We start from the raw sequence: 18,097 nt of genomic DNA on the forward strand, positions 1-18,097 counted from the left end.
TCCCGGAGTGCGGCCGGCTCTCTTTCGCCATGAGCTGTCTGGATGTTATGTACCAAGTCTATGGTCCTCCCCAGCCTTACTTCGCAGCAGCCTACAGCCCTTACCACCAGGTAGGTGCCAGCCAGCCTGCCACCGGCGAGCCCGGAAAGAGAACGCAACTGCGCCTACCCCCGCCCGCCGCCTCGCATCTGCCCATCCCTTGCTGGCCCGCCTGGACACTTCGCTGCCTGCCTCCCGGAGGGTCGAGATGGCGGGGCTGGAGGAGGGAGGGAGGGAGGGAAGACCCCCTCATCATCCAGCCGTTCCCCCCAGCAGGCGGGACCGACTTCACCGCTCAGTTGGACTGAAATGTCAACCCCCCCCCCCACCTCCCCCCACCCCATTTCACAGGGCTTGGGGCTACTTGTGGGGAATGCCTGCCTTTATTCCCGCGGCAGGGCGTTCTCTCTCGCTCGCTCTAATCGCGTTTTCTTTGCATAGAGGAAACTGCTGCGGACTAAAACTGTAATCTACTAGGGGCCAATTGCATGGAAATCGATGGGCTTTGAGCAGCCCAAGTGTGCGCCGGTTTGCAGTTTAATCTATAAATGTAATGTGGTTTCGCCAGAGAAGTGCGAATCAAATTGCGGCTGTCTACAATCATAAATCATAAAATCATAGAGTCGCTGACTTGGTTTCTCTGATTCTAGTGTAGAATGTCAGTTTGGAGACAAGGCTAACCCAAGATTAAAGGTCTAGTGCGGAATTGATCAATGAATTTCCGACACCAGTTCTGCAGTTTACTGTTCTCCTTGGAGTCCCGCGTGCAAACAACATGCACTTGTTTTACACGTGTCTATCATGCCCTTCCGAGCAGCTGTAAAACCGTGATAGTAACAAATCAGTTAAAATCACATTCCAAGAGCAAAGAAAGCTTTCTTTTCAGGGAAATTGTAACAATTTGCCGAGAGCACCTTTGAACAGTGGATGGAAGGCTATTTAAAAGAAAACCCAAACCTGCAGCCTCCGGGCTCCTGACAGGTCGGTTTTCTTTGTCAGTTTCCTAGAGCTTGCGCGAAACTGACCAGTCCGCGCAGTTGATTGTCAGCAATTTTAAGGCTGCGGACCGAGGGCTAGCTAGGCAAAGTGTGTCTTTCCAGTTTCGTGAATGCGAAAGAAAGCCTGAGGCAGCAGCGGGGTGCTGATACCTGGTGTCCTCCTCACGACTCTGTTCTTTGAAATACGCGGAAGGCAAAATGTCCGTTTTCGTTGCGGTGAGGCCAGGGGCTGCAGTAGGGCTCTCGGGTCTTTATGCTCCTTTGTTTTGAGATGGAACAAAATCGGAGTCCAGTAATAGGCCAATGAAGTGTTCCCAGGTCCAAAAGCTTTTGTATCGGACGGGGAAAGTTTATGCCCTGAAAACGTTATGTTGCCCTTTAAGTCCTTTAGCAGTAGTAAAGAGCAGGAGTCCAGTAGCGCCTTAAAAGACTAACAACATGTGTGAGTTACTGCTTACTTCTTCGGATACACGGGAAGTTCCTTCCCGGCCACAAATCGTGTTAGTCTTTGAAGGTGCTATTGGACAAACAGACAACAGGGCTACCCAGCTTGATCTGTCTTTAAGACCTTTAGTTAATGCTTTTGTTTTAGTTCGTGATTTTATTATTGGTCTGCCAGATGTTTTCTCTCTGGAATATCCCTAGATGCCAAGAGAATGTCAAGATTTTAACTCTTTTAATGATGAACCTCATGGTTCCCGTGGATCTCTTTTAAAATGTGAGCAGACACGCACCCACGCCTTTTACGGGAGAGAGGTGCGATCTAAATCTAAACGATGAAGAAAAGGTCGTTTTGAATATTATCCTGCTACGAGAGACGAACAGGGATGCCCACCTGACATTTGCTTCCTTTGAGCTGCCTATTCTTAGCCGTCTCGGGGTTCTCATAGTGGTTGGTAAAGCAGCATTTAAAATAAATCTTTAAAAAAAAAACCAAATCAAGACGTTATCGCGCCTTTAAAAAAACAACAACAACAACTAACGGGAGCATTGTATTGTTGGAAACTGTCGGGGCAGGTCAAAAACATCCTCATTTTAAAAGCCTGGCCGCCCAACGCGGCAGGGCTGAGTCCCATATGAAGGTGGGCCTGGTCGAAGAACTCTTCACCCCAGTTTATAAACTGTTTCGTTGCGTCAGGCGGAAGAGGACTGCGTTTCCCAAGGGCGCTGCACCTGTTCCAGACTTTGCCCGGGAGGGCTCCTTCCGCCCTCCCCCCTTATTTCCCCCCTGGGTCTGCCGCAAGAGGACCCGCGGAGCGTCAGGCTCTCCAGGGGGCCGCCTGGGCACTCAAGGCGCCGGCCGGGGTCACGCTTCTCTAGGAGGACGTGGATGGCTCCAGCCCTCAAAATCAAACTGTTCTGTTGAAATAATTTTCCGCAGGCGCGAAATCTGAATAAAACGAGGAAATGTAAGAAAGAAACTTCTTTTAAAACAAGTTTCCGGAGTGCTTGTTTTCTGTAGAATTCTCCCCCCCAACGTAGCAAAGGCGATTCGACCGGGTCCCCCGCGCCTGCCCTGGAGAGAGTCGCCCTGCTACTCCTGGGCAGTTGCCATCGTGGCCAGCTGGAGCCACCGGCCCGGATCCCGCCAAGGGCTTCCGCGGCTGCTGCTCGCCCAGGCTTTTGAACGGGCCTCGAGAGCGTCGGTGCGCCCTTCTCCTCGCCGCCGCGGCTCTTCAGGCGGGCCGGCCGGGCCCCCTCAGGTCTGATGCCTTTTTCGCAGGGCGCTTAAACGAACAACAACAAAAGTGAACTGCTCCGAGGGCCTTCTGCGCCACAGTTCTGCGCCAGGTGGGGGGGGGGGGGAGATTAGGTTAGAGCTGAGGGAACAGAGGTAAAAATGCCTTTAACTATTCGGAGTTGGCTTTGGTTGGGTCCGAAGAGAGAAGTTGGGGTCCCAGCCAGTGGTCCCTCTAAGCTGAGTTAATGTGAGCTAGCTCACCGATTTTTAGCCTCCAGCTCACACATTTTTGTCTTAGCTCAGGAAGGATGACCCCAGAGCACGCTGATGGATGCAGTAGCTAGCAGCTCACAAATTAGAATTTCTGCTCACAAGACTCCACAATTTAGAGGGAACATTGGCAGCCAGGGCAGATCACCCTCATTTTATTTTATTAAACAAACTAACGACCAAAGAGCAGAGTGGTAAAGGTACTGCAGTCCGAGCTCTCTGCTCAGGAGGACCTGAGTTCGATCCCAGCGGAAGCTGGTTTCAGGTAGCCGGCTCCAGGTTGACTCAGCCTTCCGAGGTCAGTAAAATGAGTACCCAGCTTGCTGGGGGGTAAAGAGTAGCTGACTGGGGAAGGCAATGGCAAACCACCCCGTAAAAAAGTCTGCCGTGAAAATGTCCTGATGCGAGGTCACCCCAGAGTGGGAAAGGACTGGTGCTTGCACACGGGATTGCCTTTACCTTTACTAACGACCAAAAACCAGCTCTATCCTGCTCTCGTGGGCCGGGCCTGGCAGCCCAATATGCCCCAAAGAGCGACCGGTTGCCCGTTAGCCGGAGCCCATCGGCTGCCCGCCTCGCCGCTGCCAGCCCCGGCATGAGCAAAAGAGCAGAGCCGCTGCCCGGGCAAAAAGGGGGGCGTGGTTTCCGGACCTCCTTGGGCTGGGCTGCTGCTTCGGGGTGCTTCGGGGCCTCCCCTGGTCCCCGACTCCCAGCTGGAAGCCTCAGCAGGAGGATCTTCGCGCTGCGTCCCAATCCGATTCTTCGTTTCTTAGGAACAGCCCGAAGCAGCCGCAGCAGCAGCTGCTGCTGCCGCCAAGCTAAACGGCGCTAATAAAGCAAACGCGGCAAACATTTCGCGGGTTTTCGAGACTCTCTCTGTGTGTCCCAAAGAATCTAGTTTAAAAAAGTCAATACTGCGGGCTGCGGAAAGAGCGCCTCGCTAAGGAAACGCTTTGGCTTCTCTGCCCCCTCCCCGCCCCACACGATGGGGGCGCATCCTTCCCTAGCCCCTCCACTCCTGCCCGCCTCCCGGATTGGAGTGCAAGGGTGGGAAAGGGACTTCTGCATGTCACACGCCAGCAGGGCCGCTCCAGCTGTCGGGATTCCTTGCTGCTGTCAGCGCCCAGGATCCCCGGGGAGATTCGCGCTAGTCCAATGGCCATCGAAGGGATCTGGTCGCGAGTCTGCGATCCTCCTCGCTTCAGCCCAGAGGCGGCGTTCTCGGGGATCCATCTGGGAGAGGAGGGCCGCGCAGGTCGCCTACATTGTCTATGGATGCCCGTCTCAGTTCAATCGGGTCGCTAGTAGAAGCTTCAAGCCCTCTCGCTCCCTCCACCGAAGCAGGCGGCTGCAGGCCAGGCTGATGGGCTCCCTTTCTAAAGTCAAGCACGGCCATCTAAACACCTGCGTGCCTGCCGCGGATTTAAAACGCAAAAAATGCATTCAGTTCGTTGCTATTTTCCCTGCCGTGTTTTCTTTCTTTCTTTCTTTCTTTCTTTCTTTCTTTCTTTCTTTCTTTCTTTCTTTCTTTCTTTCTTTCTTTCTTTCTTTCTTTCTTTCTTTCTTTCTTTCTTTCTTTCTTTCTTTCTTTCTTTCTTTCTTTCTTTCTTGGGTCTTCCAACAGGGCCACCAGCTAACCTTTTGCCTGGCTTGACCAGAGGTTCCCCAAATATCCCTTGACTAGGGAGGAAAAGGTCTTTTCCTCTCTGGGCCCGTCCAGCACAACTTCATGGCCAGCCCGGCTGGGCTGCCCTGCGATTTCTGCGGCCAGCTGCACATCAGCGGTGGAGAATCCGCTGCCTGGCCGAATGTTTGGCTGCAAGTGAAGGGAGCAAATGAAGCGCGCTGAGTCGGCGGCCTTGGGGCGGCGGGAGCACCTGGATTCGTTGCTCAAAGGGCCGGCGGGGAGGGGGCCTGGAGAGAAGATCTGAGTGGGAACGAATCGGGCCATAGAGACGGTTGTCGCGCGATCTGTACATCCCTTCAGCCCTCACTCTGGACCCATTCCTCTGGGGCCAGGGGCCAGCCAGTGCTTTCGAGGGTTAGGGGCGGGTAGGTGGCCTGGCTGCAGGGCAATCCTAAACAACTGTACTGGGAAGCAAGTCTCCTCAGTGAGAGTTGCTCCCAGCTTCCGTGCCCTTAGTACTGGATCCATAGGCCCGCCTTAACATCCGTGGAGTAGCGCATTTCTGATGGCTGCACCCAGCGGAAGGGCCCCGCGGGCAGGTGCTCCTAAAAGAGTAGGCGTCTGGGGTCTCCTTGGCTCGATGACGCACACCAGAGGATGCGCTTTCAAGCCACTTTGGATGCACTTCCCAGCTGGGTTTTACTGTGTGAACCGGCCAGATCCAATCGGAAAGTGCATTGAGGAGAGTGCCTTATTTAGCGTGTGTGATCGCCCAAACAGGAGATCCCAGGTCCTCCAGTCACTTTCCAGGGCAGAGGCGCGAAGTCACCTCCTCAGTCAGGGGGGCTTCTGGGTGATGAAAAGGTTTGACCCCCCCCCCCCGCCGCCGGAGGCTGCCTGTAGCTGCCCCAGAGGCCCCAGAGCGGCAGTGCCCACGCCACGCCCAGCCACGAGTCTCCCGGGCGGCCGGCGGCAGCAGTAGTGAAGCTGGTGGGGAGGACAGACTCCGTCCTGATCGCCTTTTGCTCTTTCCCCGCAGAAACTAGCCTTTTACTCGAAGATGCAGGAAGCCGCCGAGAGCGCCAGCAGCGCCAGCACCAGCAGCTCTTTCTCCAGCCACGCCGCCGCCGCCGCCGCCGCCAGCATCAAGGAGGAAGAGTGCAGCCCGGAGAAAGAGCGCCCCCCCGAGGCCGAGTACCTCAACGCCCGCTGCGTCCTCTTCACCTACTTCCAAGGGGACATCAGCGCCGTGGTGGACGAGCACTTCAGCCGGGCCCTCAGCCAGCCCAGCAGCTACTCGCCCGGCGGCAGCGCCAGCGCCAAGGCGGCGGCCAGGAGCTCCAGCTCTTGGAGGGGTGAGCGGACACACCGGCCCCTGCCTCGGCCCTGGGGACGGGGACGGGGACGGGTCTTCGCCCAAGCCCTTCGGGGACTGCCTTTCAAACGCCAGGCAATGGCTGGCTGGCTGCTCTCGCGTGGGCGTCATTGGACCCAGGGCGCGGGGCGGGGGGAAGCATCCCAACAAGTCCTGCCCTCGTGGTGACCCAGTGGTTCTTTCCCAGACCTCAGCATGTGCCCTTATCATGTGCACTCGACAGGAAGGTGGCTTTCGCAAAGGTTCCACCCACACGTCAGCCTTTGTCATTCCCTCCGCCCTTCACAACGGCTGTTTTCCCCGCCAGCTCAGCAAAAATTTGGTCAGTAATTGCTATAGTGCTATATCGCTATACCTCTAGGTATCAAACGCTCCAAAAGCCCCCTACCTGGAACGGTGGTGGGAAATGGCCGCTGACAGAGAAAGGCGTGCCTGACATTCCTACCCGAAAGTGTGATCACCTAGGCGCATGCCTTCCCCTTTGCTGCAGCCGTGAATGCAAAACTGAGAAGCTCTGCCACGTGGAAGCAGACCAAACGCAAACATACACACACACACACACACACACACACACACAAACCCTTAGGTTGTCACTGCCACGATTTGGTAACATGGGGTAGCGCAGAGACAGACAGACAGGTGTGGATTTTAACCAACAGCGGAGGTTTCTAGGAATACATTTTCTTAATTCTTTCTAACCTAACCCCATTGGAGCAAGCGGCCTGAGGGGAAATTCTTGCGGATCATTGCTCCTACGGTTCTTTCTAAAAACAGATCGTTTGCTTGGAAAGATTTATTCAGGTTACAGTTTGTGTGTGTCACTTGTGAACAGAGGTGCCCTAACAAACGCATTACAATTACTAACAAGTCAGTAACTGGACCCGGCGGATGGGAGAACGGTTTTTCTATGCTCGCTGGAGATGTAGGAGAAGGATCCCCCCCGGCGCTCTCTTGTAGTTACGGAAACTCGACTGTATGGAAAATGTTGTGAGAAAAAAGTCCAAGGTTATCTTAAAGCTTCACAAGGAGGCCATCAGCTTTCACCTGTAAAAAGGCCCCTTGTTGGGATGGGGAAGCGAAGGATGAGTTTTAAGATTTACCCTTAAACGACTGCTGAAAACTTCCAATGATTTCAATGAAACCACCATCCTTTCGAAGGAAGGAAAATCAAATAGGTTAAATTAAATCGCTGTCGCTTCAGTCACGGAGGAAGGGATGGCAGTGAAAACGAACCAGAAGTCCCAGCAGATAGGTGTAAGATAAAGGGGAACGATAACGCAGTTGGAGCGTCCCTCCCCCTATAGTGCTATATCGCTATACCTCTAGGTATCAAACGCTCCAAAAGCCCCCTAAGGGGAACGATAACGCAGTTGGAGCGTCCCTCCCCCTCGACGTTTATTCGCATGTGAAGCGAAGGGTCATTGCAGCCTGCCTCGGTGCCTTGTGGTAAGGACTGGACCAAGGGGATCCAGAGGAAAGGGCGGGACTTGAACTTGTACCTTTGATCCAAAACGTGTAGCAGGGAAGCCAAGAAAACGTCCATGACATGGAAGTCCCATGAACGTGAGAAAGATGTGCATATGCATAATGGGCATCATCCAGCCAAAGGTACACACTTGAATAATAAAGTCTGGCACTTGGATTGAAGTTTAGGGAGCAAAATCCCTCCCACTGAGACCAGCCAGAGGTAAAGGTGCTTCTCTTTGGCTGGATTGTACTCCCATGTGATTTGATGTTTTGTAAGGTCTAAATATTTGTATGGAAGGAGCTGAAAGGAACTGTTTAGGAACGAAGTAAGGCGATCTCTTGTATTGGGCAAGTTCCATAGAACTTTCTTGGAAAGTTAGCCTGAAAGCTGATACCTCTTCAGCCTCTAGAAACTGATCCAGTGCAAGATCACCTTCCTGGGGTTGTGCATTTCTTTTGTAAATCATTCGATCTTTTGCACAGCTCGTTTTCTGAGCAACCAAGGCAAGAAATCTTTATCAAAGATTTATTTTAGGTTTTTAGGGAGTGGTGTCTTTTTTGAAAGAAAGAAAAAGAAAGAAAGCGGTGAATTCCGCATTAGCCTTTGTACCGGTCTCTTCTGGGCTCTCCAGTTTGCCCGGGCCAGGGAGCAAGCAGGGCACACGCAGCCCTGCTCCAGAGAGGCCAATGCAGAATCTGAGAAAAAGGGCCCCCTTGAGGAGCCCAGCACAGAAGCGAGGCAAGTGCTAAATGCGGGTTCGGATGAGACCTGCTTCCTCAGGAAAACTCATTTCTCAGAATGCCCGGAAATGAAAGTAATCCTGCAGTGGGGAGAGGGGGCTGGCCCTCAAGGGAAGAGCGGGTGTTGGAATCCCTCGATCTCTATGCTGGGATCCGTAGGTAGGTCCTGGTCCATCGTTCCTCTCTGCGGTCGAGGAGATGATGGGGGCAATACTCCCTCTAAGCGATGGAGTCTCCTGAGCAAAAATTCTATTTTGTGAGCTACTGGCATTAAAGTTGTGAGTCGCAGCATAAATTAGTTTGCTCAGGGGCTATCACACAAAAATGTGTGAGCCGGAGGCTAAAAATCTGTGAGCTAGTTCACACTAACCCAGTTTAGCTGAAATAATGGATGCGGGTACTTGTTTTTTTGCCAGGAAAAGAGAGCTGCCCCCTCCTTTGGGATCACAGCTGGGAAAAGAGTGTTCTCATAAACTGGTGTGTGTACATTTTAATCCGATTAAGTGTGCCACACCAAAGCTTATACCGTGAATAAAACTTTATTGGTCTTAAAGGTGCCAGGGGACTCGAATTTTGTTCTGTTGCTTCAGACCAACAAGGCTACCCGACCAGAATCCATCTTCAGCCAGTTTGGTGTAGTGGTTAAGTGCGTGGGCTCTTATCTGGGAGAACCGGGTTTGATTCCCCACTCCTCCACTTGCACCTGCTGGAATGGCCTTGAGTCAGCCATAGCTATTGCAGAGGTTGTCCTTGAAAGGGCAGCTGCTGGGAGAGCCCTCTCAGTCCCACCCACCTCACAGCTTGTCTGTTGTGGAGGGAGAAGATAAAGGAGATTGTAAGCCGCTCTGAGTCTCTGATTCAGAGAGAAGGGCGGGGTATAAATCTGCAATTCTTCTTCTTCTAAAATGTTCCATATATATCGAGAGAAGCAACTGAACCGTCCTTGCAAAGAGCAGCGGTTGGTTAACCCAAGGGAGATCGCGATTATTTGAAGAGCATTTAAGGACTTACTTGACGCTCTCCAGCAAATGCTGCTGAAATCAATTGGATCATCTCAGCCCCCAAGTCTCCGAGCCGGAAGAGCTGGGAGAATTGAAACCGGCGGGATATTACTTGCACTTTTCGCAAAATAAGTCTGTTAATAAAAATAAAAGCCGATTGCTTTCGCTTCCAAATTTTGTCGTGGAAGTCCCCAACAATGTGAGGGCATGTACTCTAGGTGATCGGGAAGAAAACGGCTAACTCGTTTTGAAGACAGTCGCAGCCAGATTCTATGGAGGTGTGCACAGGATTGCAGCCACGGGAATTTCTCTTGCGGTACTGACGCCACCAGACATTATTTGGGACTGACTGGATCATCTGACTAAAGGGGCATCCGACTTCTATTCTGCTGCGGTTTTTCGCCGGCTTAACTAGGGTCAGATCCTTTGGAGTTCCACCGGACTTGCTACTGGATAGGATGGGGCTGCTCAACTAAATCGTTTTAATTTCAAGTACTATGTAGACAAAATTGCTTATGCATAGCATTTGACCCAAGCGAGGTCCGTTTCAAGGCCCTTTGCTTCGGAGCGTCGCAGCATTTGGCCTCATTATTTTTGCTGATCAGAAACTTTAATCGTTTAGTTTTAAAAACACCCTACTCCAGTTATTCAGATCTTACTCCAAAAATTTAGGGGTGGGGAAAGCTGCCGATATGAAACCATTTTTTAAAAATCTAAAGTGATCATCTTTTCTTGCTTATGTCGCTATTCCGAAAGCAGAGCACAACAGGCTGTGGAAAGTTGGAAGAAGATTGTTCAAGTAGGACATAACAGACGTGGGGAAAGCCTCAGGATTCAGGAAGTCGAGATTCAGATCTGCAGTTCATATAAATTGCCCTTGATTCATCTTTATTAAACACTGAGTGATGGGTGAATCTCTCATGAAAACGTGCTTAAATTTCGATGGTTATTGAATATAAAATCGCACTACGCCATCCCACCCCTTCAAATCTGTGGCCTGCAGGCAGCGTTGAGCATTCATTTCCTGGTATGAAACAAGCCTCATCATCGGTGTTCAAAGTATGAAAGCGCACAGGCGCATTTTTAAGCAAGTGCGCCAGGAAAACGGGGCTTGGAACTTTCCGCGCGGTTTTAAAAACAAGAAAGAGCTGCCAAAAGCAGCTAAAAATGGGGACAACGGTAATTTTCCTTTTCCAGCTCCAAATCGCCTCTAGCACTCCAAACAGTCGCACCCCGTAGGAATCCCAGGATCCCTGCAACCGCTTCCCAGGCGGTCCAAAGCCCGCCCCATTGCAGCCAAAGGCGGCTTCCGTAGGAGGAACGTTCCGTTTGGAACGAGGAAGTTGTGGAATCGGGTCAGCATCACCCTCTCCCTAAACACATGCCCCATATAATTTTTGTTTGTGTTCAGGAACTTTTATTTCCGGCTCAAACTGTGTAATTTTTTTTATTTACTCAAGCCATTGACGGGGGGTGGGGGCTTGCCGCCATTATATTTGCCTAGGATCGCAGCTTGATCTGGTCTATGTTAGTTGACTGATTTTCCATGAAATATTTACTTATTTAGGCCTGCAAAACTCGAACTCTCTTGGCATCAACCGGCCTACCCTGTCGCTGGCTTTCTGGGCATTATAAACTGACTGAAAAAAACAGTTTGATTGCAAAAAGTCTGCAGGGCGGGAACTAAGAAGCTCTGCGAGGCTTTCCTTTGCGCGATTTACGTGCCTAAAAGAAGACCGTCCTCGACAGGGTTCATTTCCGCTTTGGGCTTGAGTCGCCCTCCCGCTTGAAATGGCTTCCCCGCAGCCCGTAGACTTATGGGTTTCTTCTTGTCCAAAGGTACTCTGGGAATTGTAGTTCCAGGAGGAGGGCTGGAAGAGCTACCATACTATGTCATCAGGGATTGTTTGTCCAGAAGTTATTATCGTCAAACGGGTATAAAACAGGCAACCTTTATTTATGTGATCATCAGACTCTGACATGCTTCAGCGGAGGACCTTCCAGGAATAAACAGAAGTTCTGAGTTTGTAGAAGTCTTAGGATCTGGAAATCTACTTTTATTACTACCACCTCCAATCTAGCGCGCCAATCCATTTTTTTTTAAAACCCAAAGTTGAATGTTCACTGTTTGGGGCTTACAGAGAAGGGGATTTGTGGCTTCCAGTCAGTTCTAGTGTGTAAATAATTCTAAACACAGGAGTCTCAAAGGAGCACATGAAGCTGCCTGTCAGAACACTGGTGTCTCCAGCTCAGTCTGTTCTGATTGGCAGCCATTGTCCAGCGGACAAAGTTTCTTCCCACCATCAACTACCAGAGAGTCCTTTTTTAACTGGCAGTGCCAAGGATTGCACCTGGGACCTTCTGCATGCAAAGTATATTTTCTATAGCTGAGCCACAATCTTTCCTCAGGTTTTAATCTCTTCCTAAATGAATTCCTAATTAGAGACTCACACAAGCTCAGGGGTTGCACACCCCAACCTGTATAAAGGGCATTGCTCTGCCTTGTTTTTGAAGGGGAGGGAGGTCTTTCTCATGCCTACACATTTATATCTGGCATAAGCAGGAAAAGCTGTTAAGCTGTTTTGTTTTGGAACTATCAGACAAAATTAAAATAATATCCTTTATGAAACTGAACCAAAATGTCACAACACAGTGTGTAAACTTTTGGAATTTCCAAAATTCTTCATCACACTGGATGTTAAAAGGATGGGTGAGAAAAAAGTTGTTTCAGATATGAAACAAGCCTCATCATCGGTGTTCAAAGTATGAAAGTGCACAGGCGCATTTTTAAGCAAGGGCACCAGGAAAACGGGGCTTGGAACTTCCTGCGTGGTTTTAAAAACAAGAAAGAGCTGCCAAAGGCAGCTAAAAATGGGGACAATGGTAATTTTCGTTTTCCAGCTCCAAATCGCCTCCTGGGATTCCTACGGGGTGCGATCTTGAGGCAGTTAGTCTGATCCTGTCATGGTGAATACGGTTTGGAGTTTTGGTGCCATTGGTCTCTTCCTGATTTCTCCCCTTCCTTGGCAGATGAAGAATTCTGGAGAACTTGAAAGCTTTTACACTGTTTTGTCTCTGCTGCCTTTTACAGGAGAAGGACTTTTCAGCAAGGGTCTGACTGAGCTTTTCCACTTGCTCAATCCCACCCCTTGGCTGTTTAAGCCTTTACAGAGAGCTGCAACCTGTGGCTGTGTTGATAGCTGACTGACTATTCTCATGGGATGTTTTGTATTTATTAGCCACCTTGTTTTTTTCTTTTTGCAGAAAAGTGATATATAAATAAATATCACAGAATTTTGATTGGTCAATAATATTGATTGGGTAATACAAGGAATTACATAGATTTTGTCTTTTTCTTTGGCCAATGTGGCTACTTGAAATTTCAAGCTACTTACATTTGAGAAATTACCACTGCACTCATAATTTGTGAGGAAAAGAGGACAAAATCAATTTGGGAATAAATTACTGTTTGATAGAAATCAGGGGGATGTAATCGGGCTTTGCTGTGTATACAGATCACTTGAGGATTTAATTTGAATTTGTGTATTAAGACATCCTGATCCCCACGCAGGCATGAAGTGGCTTGAGCAAAATGGAATCTCCACTCCTAAGCTACTTGACAGGTTCTTGAACAAAGGTAGAGTCCAGTGGCACCTTTAAGTCCAACAAAGTTTTTATTCAAAGTATGAGCTTTCGTGTGCATGCACACTTCTTCAGATACATTGAAATGGAAGGTAACAGTTTGTTGATATATATAGAGGATGAAGGTGCCACTGAACTCAAACTTTGTTCTACTGCTTCAGCCAAATATGGATGCCTATTGACAGGTTCTTGTGAGGATAAATGAAATACCATCCTTATATGCTATCCTGAATGCCAAATGGAAGTAAATGTGATGAACAAAGTACATTCAGGAATATTTTCTTTGGATTTTATCTTGAAAGTTATGGTTTCAGGTGATTCTATAGCTACATGATCTCTTGGGATCAGGTGTTTGTTTTCTACTGGACACCATTATCTCCTTCAAGGTCTGATTGTCTGTGCCAGTAATATTGGCCTGTTCTATAGGAAGTATATTTCCTAGGGGTCTCCTAGAGGCATTGGTTTGTATGTTAATCCATCATGGATTAATTCTTCAAGGCTTTATTGTTCATAAAGGTAAAGGTAAAGGTAGTCCCCTGTGCAAGCACCAGTCATTTTTTACTCTGGGGTGATGTTGCTTTCACAGTGTTTTCACAGCAGACTTTTTACGGGGTGATTTGCCTTTGCCTTCCCCAGTCATCTACACTTCCCCCCCCAGCAAGATTAATCAAAGTTGTATTAATATTCTCATATGTTAGAATAACCTTTTTACTCACTCCCCAAATGGTGGTAAAATTGAGAAGATGCCAGATAATTTCATATACAGTATTATAACATTTATTTGTTCCATTTGTGGTAAATTTGAATGTCATTATGGGACAGGGTATAAATGTGAAATCAAAGTTTTATTTAAGATTTGTGTAATATTTATTTATTATTGTGTAATAGGTTTCACAAATGTGAAAGTAAAGTCAAGTTAAGATATTTTAAGACTGGTGGAACTGTTTTCCAAACTAACATTTTTTTTCTATTATAGAGTAAGCTCTGAAAATAATGGTTCTGCAGGTTCTCAGTGCAGTTCAGTAGGGGAAAGTCATATGGCAGGGGGAAATGTCCTTGAATGTGAATATTGTTAGAAAGCAGGATTTAACCAATACTACTAAAAGAACTTTTAAGGCTCTCTGCTGCTATATGTGTACATTATGTATGAACATTTATTATATGGGATAGAAATCAGAAGGAAGATATTTTTTAACTGCATATACATTTAAGCCAATGCTAAATGTGCCTATTTTGTAAGTGTATGGTAGCAAAACTCCAGGTGGAGTCTGGAGATCTTCCAGAATTACAACTTATGGCCAGATAGAAATCCATTCCCCTAGAGAAAATGGTTGTTTTGGTACTATGGCAATATACTCCACTAAGGTTCCTTTCCTCCCCAGGTCTCCAACCCCTATATCTCCAGGAATTTCCCACCCGTAGTTAGTAACCCAATGCAGACACTGGAAAAGTATCTACCAGCCTTCCTCATCTTTGTGTATGAAAATGGTCTAGATTTGCAGTTACACCGGAGATCATGAAAATATAAACACAGATTTGTCATTTGTAAAAATTGCTTGGGTTTTCCTAAGGCAGGGATACCCCCCAACCTTTTCCAGCTTATGGAAATCTGACACAGCATGGTAGGCACATCCAGAAAAGGACTGCTGCAGCTTACCTTCAGTCACACAGTAACGATCCTTGTGCTGTGCTTGCAGCTGCTCCCAAGCAGTGTTTTAAAAAATCTGCACTGCCAATCAGATCTTCAGTGGCCAACCAGAAGCCTTGCTGGGCAAAAGCCCTACCTTGCTCTACCCACTTTCTAAAAGCACTGTCCTAAGATAATGTATTTGGGGTTCACACCTCCTGTGGACAAACAGGGAGGAATATGCTATTTATTTATTTACTTCATTTATATCCCACCTTTTCCCCCAATCCAGTGTGGCATACATCATTCTCCTCTCCTCCATTTTATTCTCACCAGAACCCTGTGAGGTAGGTTAAGATGATAGGATGCCATCCAGCAAGCTTCCATAACAGAGTTGTGATTCAAACCTGGTACTCCCAGATTTTAGTCTGACACTCTAACTACTACATCACATCATTGGGTCAGTATAAGTGACAGCAGAAGTAATGCATGAAGAACAGATCCACCCTTCTGCTGCTGTTCTGATGTTTTCTTCTCCATCTTCCTTTGTTCAGATGGATCATTCCCTATGAGTCAACGTAGCTTCCCACCCTCCTTCTGGAACAGCACCTACCAGCCTTCCTCGGTGCCTGCTTCCCTGGGAAGCCCACTGGCAGCCACAGGCCACACTGAACTGCCCTTTGCCACAGCGGACCCTTATTCACCAGGTTCATTGCACAGCCATCTCCACCAGGGTGGTCCAGAGCCCTGGCACCCTGCCCACCACCACCATCACCACCACCACCACCACCCTTACATCGGCTCACAGAGCTCATCCTATCCCCGCCCCACCACTGTGCACGAGGTCTACAGTCCACACTTCGACCCACGTTATGGCTCACTGTTGGTGCCTGCGGCTTCTGTGCGCCCCCATCGCCTCACGCCTGCTTCCGTGCCCACGCCTGTCAGCCCCCAGTGTGAGCTAGGTAAGAGTGAGCCTGCCACTTCAGCGTGGACAACACCAGCACCTTTCCCTAGCCCAGCAGGGGAGATGGCACCAAGCCTAGGCCTCAATGTGGACGCAGGTAAGGTCCAGCAGATGGAGCTTTCTAATTCTCTCTCTCTCTCTCTGCCTGAACCATGGAGATGATGGTGAGGATGATGATGATGGGAAAGTGGGTAGGAGAGCATCAGCAGTAAAGCCCTCTTGCTCTGCTTCAAAGCTTCAAAATAAAAGCTGAACATGTGTACAATGCATTTTCCATGCCATAAAAGGCAGAATTACATGATAAAGAAAGCACTGAGATGTTGCTACTTCAGTACTTTCTTGCAACCTCTGAGGGACATGTACTTTTTTTTTTAGTAACAGTTCCTCTCTGTATAAGTAAGTCTCTTCTGTGCTTTCTGAGATTACTGATAACAAGTTGTTTTCCCATTAGAACAGTACAGTGAGCGGTTTCTAGTTTAGTGGGTCAGTAATACTAGGGAATTCCCCTGCCCAAGGCAAAAGTTTTGGATTCTGTTATTACAGTTATCGTGGCTGCAACCAGCAATCCACCAGAAGCCTAGTTTTAAAGTGAGCACATCTGCTGTGGATCTATTTTATTCATGTCCTTATTTTTATTCCCTGTCCTATCCTGAATAATACTGGTGCAAGTTGTATTTATCTCCACAATAAAGCTGTGAGGTAAGGAGGGCTTAATTTTTGTAGGGCTTGCTAGGGCAACCATGTTTTGATGCTTGTTTACATGCAGATCTGAACCCTGGCATTTATTTTTTTGAAGACATGTTGGGCAAAGCTGACCACAGTTTACTAAATGGGATCTGAGGGGGCGGACAGTGATCTGAGCTGGAGTTTCATCCTGCATTCCTATATTCTCTTATGCTATCAGTTTGGACTTGACTTTCCTTTTCATATCACTCCTCCTTGTCAACCTGAACCAACCACTTTTTTATACTTTAGAAAAGCTACATGCACTAGAAAGAAAATGGCAGCAGTGATGTGCTCGTCTTTTCCTGTCCTTATCTTATACCCTTTCCCCTCCCTCCCTTTCTGTTTTGTTTTATTTCCATTTTTCTCTCCGTTCTCAGGTTTGCAGCCTCAGGATAAGAGCAAGGATCTCTATTGGTTTTAGACCTGCCTTTCCATCTCCTCTTACCCTCTAGTCAGATCTCTGCCTAAGTAAGACTGCTGACAGAGCTGAAATCGAGTCGGTTTGTAACAGCTTCTGATCTTGGTTTACAGCTCGCCGTTATTCCTTCTGTGGTGGATCCCTCCTGAGCTGAGCTGCTGATTCTAAAGCTCCTCCTACAAAGTCCTGTCTTTCCACCCCTGCATCATTCAGCATCTCATGTCACATTTCAAGGACAAGAACATGGGAAAAGGCCATGGGGGCTAAAAAGCTGCTTCAACTTGGCATTTCAGCAGAAGAACCTTACTGGGGGGGTGAGGAGTAGGACACCTTCCTTTTCTCTTCACTGTGAAAAGCCAAGCACCATGGCTACACATCCAGAATTGTGGCCAAGCCACTTGAAGGAGTCGTGAAACTGACGTGGATGTCAAATTGCTGATTGTGGGAAACAAAAGGAGTTTATTACTGGTGATGACAGTGTGAACTCTTCTTTTTTATTGACTTTTATGAAATTAAAAAACCTATTTCTTGAAAGCAGCATGGGAAGATATGCACATACTAGGAATGATATCTTTGTCCTTTACACTGTAGAAACAAAAGGAAGAATTCTAAACTCTGAAGCTCTGAAGGACACTAACACCAACAACAAAAGGACAGCTCTTTCAGGCCACAGGAATGAGTGGCAAGCGACTATCATGGGCCACCTGCCTCTGGGCTTGCACAAATGCAGCTGTTTTAGAGACAGCTGTTCAGACTCCAGAAACTTGACAACCAAGGAGGCACTTCTCAGAGTTTGGCACAGTAATTGTATTTGATAATACATGCATACATATGTGTACATATATATATGTGTATATATATATATATATATATAAGGTTTTTATACAAGGAATGCTTTATGATGATGAAGAGACCCTTCCAAAAGAAAAAAAAACCTTCATGAGGAGAAAACAGAAAGAAAAGTCATTAAGTAGACATGGAATCTCATTTCACTTGAGCACTCTTTCTATGTATTTATGTTGCTATCTTTCTGATATCATTGATCAATGGTTTGGGTGTCTCTCTCTTTTTGAAAAGGGGGGAATTTAAGAGGTGTTTCTTTGTAGGAAAACTACATTAAAGATGTCTCCTTTCACCCTCCAATAGCATGATTTTTGTGAGAAGCTAAAGCCAGAGAGGTTATAGATTTCTTGGGCACAAAAGAAAAACATGAAAACATGAATTGAAAGCAGGTTTTTTTACTGATAAGAAACATCCCCAAGTTCAGGACATTTTTTGTAGAAAAAGCCCAGCAGGAACTCATTTGCATATTAGGCCACACCCTCTGATGTCATCATTGTTTTGCGCAGGGCTTTTTTGAAAAAAGCCCAGCAGGAACTCATTTGCATATTAGGCCACACCCCCTGACACCAAGCAAGATGGAACTATGTTCCTGCTCAAAAAAACCTCTGCCCAAGTTTAAACATTCGTCATGGCTGTTACATGTTTGCTGAAAACTTAATGAGTTTAAAATTTTGC

The 18,097-nt window shown here is 47.9% G+C and overlaps 1 protein-coding gene across 2 annotated transcripts; it reads left to right on the top strand.

Moving 5' to 3' along the window:
- The first annotated feature begins 13 nt into the window (after positions 1 to 13).
- Positions 14 to 17,719, top strand: VGLL2 (vestigial like family member 2). Of its 2 annotated transcripts, none has more exons than XM_060238534.1 (4): positions 14 to 110; positions 5,655 to 5,970; positions 15,023 to 15,532; positions 16,539 to 16,874. In XM_060238534.1, the coding sequence occupies exons 1-4, from the start codon at positions 30 to 32 to the stop codon at positions 16,580 to 16,582; spliced, it is 951 nt and encodes a 316-aa protein (XP_060094517.1). In that variant the 5' UTR covers positions 14 to 29; the 3' UTR covers positions 16,583 to 16,874. The 2 variants fall into 2 exon arrangements, with proteins under 2 accessions (XP_060094517.1, XP_060094524.1); XM_060238541.1 differs by having other exon boundaries at positions 17 to 110; positions 16,693 to 17,719.
- Positions 17,720 to 18,097: the final 378 nt, after the last annotated feature.

The sequence above is a fragment of the Heteronotia binoei genome, chromosome 1 (genome assembly GCF_032191835.1).
Source record: "Heteronotia binoei isolate CCM8104 ecotype False Entrance Well chromosome 1, APGP_CSIRO_Hbin_v1, whole genome shotgun sequence".
Classification (NCBI taxonomy): Eukaryota; Metazoa; Chordata; class Lepidosauria; order Squamata; family Gekkonidae; genus Heteronotia; species Heteronotia binoei.